Genomic DNA, 10,130 nt, shown 5'->3' with positions numbered 1-10,130 from the left:
GTGTAAGGCTGTGTGGCACACATCTATATAGTCTCTATTTAGTCGATCTTGTAAAGGGGTAAATTGCATTTGTACGCCTAGTGTAAGGCCGTGTGGCACATCTATATAGCCTCTATTTAGTCGATCTTGTAAAGGGGTAGTGGTGTAATCTCTATTGTCATTTCCATCCTTATATAAAAAATATGTCTATTATACAACTATTTTCTTTATAAAAAAAGTTGTCATGCATTTATAAGAATACGTACTCAACTAATAAAGCAAGCATGCATGAATGATGAAAAGGATATGTAACTATATATTATATATATGCGTGCTATGGTGGGTTTGTACCTATTGTAAAGGGCATCTCCTTAATCAGCTTAAGAAGGTAGGAGATCATGCATGCCACAATTTATGCATGGTTTGAATATGATGTCAATTCAATCTTCAACCAAGCTAAGCTAAGTTTGCATTTTATATACTTATATTTGTTTCCACATTAAAGTATGTGGTATCTACTTCCTACCCCAATTAACGATTACAATTTTAGAAATTCTACCAGTTTGTATCAACTTTAATTGCAAATCAATTTCTTAGTCGACAAGCTAACAAAAGATGGTGAGTTACAATCATACTCAATACTCATCAATGTATTAACTGTATCTGATTCATCATATGCAGTTTGCTACCACTACATATATTCAATTCGAAAAAATGGTGTGCTCCCTTGTTTGGAAATAATCATCACATAAACATCTAGTATGTATTGAGATAATTATTATTCCGTACCTAGTAATAATTTGATAGCAAACTAGGGATGGGGTAATATGTAGTTGTGTATTCGAGTACCTAGTTAACCTCCAAATCAAAAATACAAAAAATATACTTCGTATATTATGTGCTATGTATCACCCCGACCTCAATAATTCAAAGTGAGGCCTAATGTCACGAAATGCACATCTAGGATCAATAATTGTCTTCACATACCAACACAAGTCCTTCAAGCGTAATTTGTCCTCACTCATGCGCACTCTTCTCAAGAAGTCATCCATCTTAAGACTACTCAGCTCCCAAACAAACACAATTAACTGAGAAGTATCTTAGCATCTAATCTACTAAAAAAATGCATCTTGTTAATATAAGTTGTATATTAAGTTCATTATATTGTACATGGTGCACAACTAGGGGTGTTTGTTCATAAATCGGTCTGGATCGAAAAAATGGACCAAACCACCTCGGACTGGACCAGTCCAGGTTTCGGGTTCGGAAATTTATATTTTTGGTCTAGTCCAAAACCTATAAAAATCAGTCTTGGACCGGATCAATTTTTTGATTTAAAAAATATGTGAAACCTTAAATAATGGTTAAGATTATCTTTAATAAGCTTTAAAAAAAAAAATTAATTTTATGAGCTTTTTTGTACTAAATATACAAAAAAAAAAAAAAAAAAAAAAGACGTTAAAATATAGTTTTCCCTTTACTTTTTTGAGTTTTCCATAAAATTATTAAAAATTTAGATTTCTTTTAACAAAAAATCTTAAATCGGTCCAAAGCGATCCGGTCCGGATTTTGAACCCAACTTAACTGATTCGGTATTCGGCTCTTAAAATTCTAATAATTTTCGATCTAGTCCGATCCAGTCTTACACTGATAAACAACACTATGCACAAGTAGTGTAGACCAGATTTAATTAATGTCAAGATCTATAGTACTATTATCATGTGTCTCTACCAACTAAAGCTAATTAGCATTTATATACAGCAATTTAAAACGTACAATTTTCTAAAAAGGCGATGAGATAGTTGTATTATGAGGGCTATTAGATGGAAGGTGCTAATAAAATCATAGGCGGTCCAAGTTAGCATGGACTATTCTTTAGAAAATAATAATGGCATCTTGTTATGGTCATCACCAAGTCATTTTCATGTTCAATGCGTGATGTGAACAATGTATTTGTGTTAATGTATGGTTTTATTATAGGCTTGCATAAGTTCACAAACTATCCATTTCGTTTTCTATCCACAATTTTTTCCTCCCCTCCTTTTTGGGTCAAATTACTGCGGAATAACACTCCACTTTCGGGGCCAAACCTAACGTCACTTTGTTTTGGACATTTTCTCTAATCTTCAAATCGATTGTCAATTCAATTATTATTATCACAACAACCGTGAACCCTCGAGCCATATCAAACCACGCTGTCTATTTTTTTTTTCATCATATATTTATCAAGTCATTATGTTGTAGATTTTGCCGATTTAGCAATTAATTAGTAATAGCCTAGATTATGGTATTACATGGAACTTATACGGAAAATCTACCTATACATCGTTGTACCCAGTTCACCTTTTGGGCTAGTCCGAATTCGGAGATCAGTTTTAGGTGGTTAGGTTTCAGTCCCCTCCCAATTGTTGTTGCGGGGGATCGAACACGGGTCATCTCTACCAAGTGTAGTCTCAATCACCACTACACCACGAACAATCATTTGGTTGTTGCTTAGCTTGTTAGTTGTTAAGCCGTAACTGTTACTTGTTTGGACTTGTTACATGCAATTATGCAAATAAAGAAATAATAACATTATTCACAAGAGAGGGCCTTGCAATTAATAGTTGGGCCTTAACATTAATTAAGAAAAGAATAACTCATTCAAAACTTTAGAGTGTTCTATCTTAGGTAGGCCCAACTTATTTCTGTTCATTCGTATTGGAGATTGGAACTTGGATGCAGGATGATTGCCCACACCCACATCCACACCCACACCCATCACTTGCTGATGTTAATAAATTTTCTATTTTATTTTTAATTAATTATTTCGAAAGTGCAGAGCATAAAATATTGTTTTTTATGACTCTATCTACACCGTCACATATATTCAGATAATAGAGTAGGTGCGATACTGAATGATAAAAGATCTTAAGTTAGGATTAATACTATCCATGAGCCGTCTCAAATGTTTACAATAACCCTTCCAGATGACATTGTACTTATGACTTTGACTTTACCACGACAAATTTTGTAATAGTAAATACTAAAGAAGCTTGCACTAAACTTCTTTCAAGGAATTTAAACTCTCACAAATATGAGGCATTAAGATCAAAATACCCCAATTGAAAATCAAGCTACTAGCAAGATCACCGTACAATCATTCTAAATATCAGGTGATCGCGATCACCCTTCCAATCTATAACGCAAAAGAGAACGCCTTTAAGGCTTTTATCACTAATATGACTCAACAAAGAGACCTAAATACCTAAGGAAATGATGTAGAATTGGTTTACAAATCAGAACCTAACACTGTACATGGTGAAACAGAGCAAAAGTGAGTGATCCCTTACTTATCAAAGATGCCTTGTTTAGAAGTCGGTATACCATTCGTAGTTGCCTGCTCTGAGGCAGAAGCAAGCCCCTCCAACATCCTTAAAATCTCGCTGGTATCTTCAACATAGTACTTAGCTTTGCTGGGTTTCTGGCCAACAGTACAGGCAAATACTTCGGCAACAGGTGAGAGCGAGAAAGTCGTTCTTGCACTTGATATAACCTCGAACATGTCTTCATCTGACCTATCATCACCGATGCAAAGAACAAAATCAGGGAGCATCCCCTTCTGCTGCATTGTAGCAAAGAGACGTTCTGCTACTAGACCCTTATTAATGCCCTGTGAACAGAAAAGGAATCAGACATGGGAGCAGATAATTTTCTTATCATGAATGACCAATGTATACCATATTAATTAGTCCTTGTATGTCAAAATATCAAAACAGAATCAACTTGTATGAGAAGATTTTGTAACACAGAAGAACAAAATACAGGGTACTGGACTGCTGGGGCATATGGTGCGGATCAGTGGACGCGTAAGCAAAACCTAAAAAAATACTAGTAGCTAGCAGTGCTGTCCAACTACCGATATAAACTCTGCAGACACCAGGGTTGAATTACAGCCATTTTTCCAACAGTCCTGAGTCAATGGCAGTCCAGTCACATGATTAAGTAAAATTGGGCTAGCATAGATAACAGGTATGTGACTATGCACTCTCTAACAAGAAAAAAAAATACAAGGTGATAGCCTTAGTTACTCAATCTCATGGAGATATACACCTACTAGCACATCAAAATATGTGTTTTATACCCTGATGATCCATTAATTACACTTGAATTGCTCTCCTTGAGCTACATCTCCGACTTTACTTGTAAGACCATTCTTTTCAGACACATTAACAGCATTTTTCACCATTGTATTTGATCTAAATAAGAAAGACAGCGGAGCATTTTTACATGGGGCGGGGAAACAAGTATGGAACAGAGCTCATTAAGAGTTTTCATGACATCAGACAGGGTCACAACTCTGAAAATAGCATATCGAATCTAATTACTTTCAATATAAAATTACTCCCTTCCTCCATTAGTAGGTGTCAATTTTTGCTGGAGGTTTTATTTTGTTTGAAGATTTATCTTAAAAACTAAGTCAATATTTTCAAATATTTATTAACTATATTCCATGAAAGAAAAGCGAAAGCAACAGTTATTACTTAGGGTATTAAACAACCTAATAAGCTTAATATTTCAAGTAAAGCCGTAAGTGTTGAGTAGAATTTTAGAAGACAATATGGTAGGTGTGCCTTGCCAAAAGCTAAGGCCCACGAGTTGTTTCTTCTAAGTATTTCTTTGTTCTTTCTAAAAAAAATAAATAGTACTCGTATGTGTCTCAGATAAAGTGTCTTAATATGAGACATGCCGTTTAAAAAAAAAAAAAAAAAAGTGCAGGACTCATACAGGAACAACTACCAATCTCCCTTAACTTTCATACTTCGTATATAGCACAGAGATTACAAGTAATCACTCTATACATAAAGGTTCATACACGGACATTAGTGAGATAGCAGAAGATGACGAACCTGCGGTTTAACTTCAACAATGTACTGACCACTCTTTACAGAAACAGGCTCGTTGGCAAGGACACTTTCGAGATGATCTAGCAGCTCCTTTGCCTGGCATGACCCAAAATCTCGATCTGCATACCGGTAGTTCCATACAAGAGCACTTTCTTTTGTCTCTATGAAAGAGCCATCAGTTGTCTCAGCATATAGCTGCATCACTGGCTCAGCCACATGTTTCCAGTCAAAATTCGAAATAGGTTTACAAATCTCCCAATCAGCATCATTATCATACCTGGGTCAGAAAAAAAAAAAAAAAAAAAAAAAATTAAGTAAACTAGAGTTTACCTCCGCAGATTCATTTTCATAGTCTATATGTTCCCTTTTGTGCTAATATAACATTTACTGTCAGTTTGTATGTTGATTACATTGGCTGACACCTTTACAACTTCCTAACTTATTTTCAAGTCTCTATATCTAAACGTCTCTTAGAAAAAGTCTCTACTAGTCTATAAGACCAAGAACAACAACCAGTTGGTATTGAAAAATCAAACCATGATCCCGACTTCTATTGATCTTACAACCAGTGCATTCCCATTTTATCTATAAGACCAAGAACTACGGAATAGATATTGGGGAAATGTTGGGAGTATTATTCCTAAGCCGACATTTGATAATGGTGTTCGTATTGAAAAATCAAATAAACTAAAGAACAAAAGGCAAAAATGGCAAATCTACCTGACAAAGTATCCATGCTCTGCTGCAATGCCAAGGTTTTCACAAGAAGAAAACCATTCAGATAGCTTTCTTTTGTCCTTTCCACTAACCAGGAAGACAACATTTTTTGAATCCTTACACAGGCTGTTCAAGACTTTAACAGCCTCCACATTAGGATTTGTGCTCACTGAACTCTGCATCATCATGGTACCATCACAATCTAAAAGAATAGCACGGTTCTTTGTCCTCTTATAAGCTGAAACAATATGCTCGAGAGAAAGCTTCCTAAAACTTGGATCCAAAGCAATGACTCGAAATCCTAGTCCAAAGCCAATACCCCAGCACCTTCTTTTAACATGTTCCCTGCATGCTCTTTCAAGATCCTGCAAAAAGCTACGAGCCCAAAACGCAACATCGTGTGTGCTCACAAATCTATGGTGTTTCTCATGGCGCAGCTGTTTCTCAGAGTCTGGAATAGTTAGGCCAGACTCCATTGCTTCAGCTACAGAATCAATGTTCCAAGGGTTGACCCTAACAGCCCCACTGAGTGAAGGAGAGCAGCCAATAAATTCAGAAACAACCAACATGCTCTTCTTTGGTACTGTGGGTCCTAGCCCCAATGCTCGGTCTAGATTTGCATTACCTTGCCGGCTTATTACATACTCATATGGTATAAGGTTCATCCCATCCCTGACTGCTGTGACTAGGCAACATTCAGCAATCACATAATAAGCAATCCGCTCATAGAATTGAAGTGGAGTATCAATCAGTATTACAGGTCTATATCCTGCTTTACCAAACGCTGCATTTATCCTCTTAACTGTGGCACTGGTTTCAGATTGAACTTCCTGCACATCTTTACCACGTCCTCTCGCTGGATTAGCAATTTGAACCAAAACAACCTTGCCTCTCTTATCAGGTTGTTGAAGAAGCAATTGCTCCATAGCCAAAAGTTTCAAGCTGATGCCTTTAAAGATGTCCATGTCATCAACCCCAAGCATGACAGTCTGACCCTTGAACTGTTCTCTTAATTCAGCAACTCTGACTTCTGTCTCAGGAAGATTCATCACAGATTTTAGCTGGCCCATGTGAATTCCTACAGGAAGAATTTTGATGCTAACAGTGCGACCATAATATTCCAAACCGATGTAACCTCTCTTGGATTGGTAAGAAAGACCTAGCATCCTACTGCAACATGAAAGGAAATGTCTAGCATAATCAAAAGTATGGAAACCAATGAGGTCAGAATTCAGAAGTGCTCTCAGAATTTCATCTCTTACGGGAAGAGTCCTATAAATCTCAGAAGAAGGGAACGGACTATGGAGGAAAAACCCAAGTTTCACCCTATTACAACGCTTCCTCAAAAATGTTGGAAGCACCATCAAATGATAGTCATGGACCCAAACATAATCATCATCAGGGCTGATCACTTCCATAACTTTATCAGCAAAAATCTTGTTTACTGACACATACGCTTGCCAAAGGGATCGGTCAAAACGACCACCAAGATCAGGTGACAGAGGAAGCATGTAATGAAACAAAGGCCACAAATGCTGCTTGCAGAAGCCATGATAGAATTTGGTGAATAGTTCAGGAGGAAGAAAGGTCGGGACACATTTGAAGTTCTCAAACAAAGTATGTGCTACACTGTCCTGTTCACTTGGGTCAATTTGTTCTCTGAGGCACCCAACGTAAACAATTTCAACATCCTCAGCAAGACCATCCTTAAGCTGCAATAGAAGTGAATCCTGATCCCAACTAAAGTACCGCCCTCCGTTTTCACTCTCAGATTTATAGTGTACCCGAAGAGGAAGCTGGTTTCCCACTATAATTACACGCTCTTGGTTGACAGAAGAAGGAGCATCAGAGCTTACACTATTGCTAGCTTCATCATCTAACTCAGACAATACTCCAGCAACAGTCTTTACCCTAGGGAACCTCTTTTCCCCCCGGCATAAACTCGGGAACTGGCCAGAAGCCAGATCCAGTAAGTTCGAATAAGACCGTGACACCATGATAGACAACAGTTCCCTGAAGAATGTGCAGCAAATGAAGTACGTTTCCTTCTTCCTTACACAGATTTTATCCTATAATTTTCATGAAAATACAAAAAACCAATTAATCATAATGCCACAGCATTTCAGCCTAACTAAAAATATACTCTAAAACTTTTGCAACAAATTGTTCGGAATAATGATGCTTAATTATTCTACCACAATTAAATTTGAAACCAAAGTTGTTTCAGATCCCATCATCAAACATAAAAAGCCAGATGCTTAACAACAACCCTAACATAAAAATAATAACAAAAAATTAAAAAAGAAATTCATTCATAGAACACAGTCCAGATAATACTCGTGTTTTTGCTATATGTTTCCCATTTCAGCTTTCTTCATGCAAACATAGAAATTAAACTATCTTAAATCTTTTTTCAAGAAAAAATTGCATCAAACATAAACACCATTCAAAGAAGGAATCACACACACACAAAAAAAAAAAAAAAAAAAAAAAAAAAAAAAAAAAAAAAAAAACACTTAACAATATACTCCCTCACTTCGATATTAAATGTTTTGTTGATAGTGTAATTTGAACTAGTGATACGACAACTAAATCCAGCCAACGAGCAACAGTATAATCATAAAAAGGATTGTTATACAAACTCAAGACAAGAAAAATCATGACAATATTCCAATTGAAGATCACTTAGAAACCAAATCAAATCAAAAAATAAGAACAAAAAAGCTTTTCTAACAAAAAAAACTCACCAGTCACAACCCCTTCAAGATTCCCAGCAAAAAGCAATGTAAAAAATCACCTTTTGTTCAACAAAACAAGCAATCAAATTCTATATGAAGGTAGATTTCACTTTATTTCCCAGAAAAACTGGTAAATAAAAAAATGAACCAGCACATAAACAGATAAATGAAGACAAGTGGTGATATAGTGGGTGCTGCAAAAATAGCAACCAAGAAGTGTGACATAAAAAAAGGCAACAAATGTAACAACATAAACACTAAATAACACATTTATTTAAAGCTTCATCATATTAATTTGCAGAAAAATATTTAAAAAAAAAAAAAAAAAAAAAACTGTATTAACCTGAGATTAATTAATCTTGAGATTCCTTCAACTTTATAATCTGTAAAATACTAGTATAAAGCAAATGGGGTTTATAATAAATTAAATTTAAAGACTGTTTAATGAATTAAGATTTAGGGACAGAAAATCATCGAGATTCCCTCTTTCTTTCAAAAAATGGCATTTGATTCTTTGTTTTGTTTCTCTCTCTTAAGGGTAAGAAAGAGTTAGGACAGTTTCCCCCTCCCCTGCACATAACTAGTAATGTTTAACCATGGTTAACCAATTTAATTATGCTTTGACAACACATTATGAAGGTATTTATTATCTTACTATAATGAGTGGATTAAGACATTTATATTCTGCTAATATGGCTACATGTTAAAGTTAAGTGGGCATGAAATACTCTAAGCTTTTTTAAGGCAAAATTTTAAATGAATGATTGTTAATTTGGTACGCGGTGAGTAGCAGTAAGGGCAACTTTAACTAGTATTCCGCGTCAAATTATACGGTAGTGATTGCTATACAATGGGTTTGGACTTTTGGTGTCGTGAGAAATTTGAAGGCGATGGTGTAGCCAGAATTTAATTTTAATCCTCATATTTTACCCTTGTACAGTTGTACTTACATCAACTACAAATTGTCTAATTGAAAAATAAAGTTTGTTTAAACTTGTCATAAGTAAATATTCTTCAATCCCTCCAAAAAAAAAAAAAAAAAAAAAAAAAAAAGTATTCTTCTAATAGTAGCCAAGGCCCAGGGGTGTGATGGGTATGTAATACTTGTATGTTTGGATCTAGAGGACATTATTAATCTAGTAATTGACACAAGTAACAAGGTAGTGATTGTACTATCATCACAAATATAAAAATCAAATAATTAGACAAATAGGCAACTAGCTAGTCTTTCATAAGGGCAAAGTTGAAGATCAAAACATTAACCTAGCTGAAATTAAATTTTATATTGATGAATTATTTTATTGTTCAAGTATTATACTACGTATGTTTTAATCTTTTATATATTTATTTAATTGAAAGCAACTTCTGTATTTTTAAAGCGTTCTGATAGACTCATTTTTCAAGTTTTGGGGGAAGGAGGAATTGAAAGGCACTTGCTAAGCTATAAATAAATTAATTTGATGAATTTATTGTGACATCTTGTCAAGATCATTGTTTGTCTGTCTAGAATGTACAATTAGGCACTGTTTTATTAAAATTACATGCATGACTTATTCCATAAAATTGTATGTAGCAATTAATTTATAGTTACTGTAATTTGGTACGTGTTTGTCATCACATACCTTTGATCATTGTTTTTTTTTTTTAAATGAAATCTTATTTAACTTAAAAGCTAATTACATTGATACTTAAACAATAATTGAAGATAGATATAATATGTAGTACGAAGTAACAGTTTACATAGTAAGGTTTGTTAAGTTTGTATGGAGGAAGACGCCTTGTAGTATGATCATCGAAGATACTTATTTAG

The 10,130-nt window shown here is 34.9% G+C and overlaps 1 protein-coding gene across 3 annotated transcripts; it reads right to left on the bottom strand.

Annotated features, from left to right (window-relative positions):
- Positions 1-2,870: 2,870 nt before the first annotated feature.
- Positions 2,871-8,952, bottom strand: LOC110730157 (alpha,alpha-trehalose-phosphate synthase [UDP-forming] 5-like). Of its 3 annotated transcripts, XM_021909934.1 has the most exons (5): positions 8,664-8,952; positions 8,330-8,379; positions 5,586-7,651; positions 4,869-5,142; positions 2,871-3,631 (listed from the first exon to the last, which is right to left on the bottom strand). In XM_021909934.1, the coding sequence occupies exons 3-5, from the start codon at positions 7,577-7,579 to the stop codon at positions 3,308-3,310; spliced, it is 2,592 nt and encodes an 863-aa protein (XP_021765626.1). In that variant the 5' UTR covers positions 7,580-7,651; positions 8,330-8,379; positions 8,664-8,952; the 3' UTR covers positions 2,871-3,307. The 3 variants fall into 3 exon arrangements, with proteins under 3 accessions (XP_021765626.1, XP_021765625.1, XP_021765624.1); XM_021909933.1 differs by lacking the exon at positions 8,330-8,379; XM_021909932.1 differs by lacking the exon at positions 8,664-8,952 and having other exon boundaries at positions 8,330-8,623.
- Between the last annotated feature and the right edge of the window lie 1,178 nt (positions 8,953-10,130).

The sequence above is a fragment of the Chenopodium quinoa genome, unplaced genomic scaffold (genome assembly GCF_001683475.1).
Source record: "Chenopodium quinoa cultivar QQ74 unplaced genomic scaffold, ASM168347v1, whole genome shotgun sequence".
Taxonomy (NCBI): Eukaryota; Viridiplantae; Streptophyta; class Magnoliopsida; order Caryophyllales; family Amaranthaceae; genus Chenopodium; species Chenopodium quinoa.
This window is presented reverse-complemented; position numbering and strand designations above follow the sequence as displayed.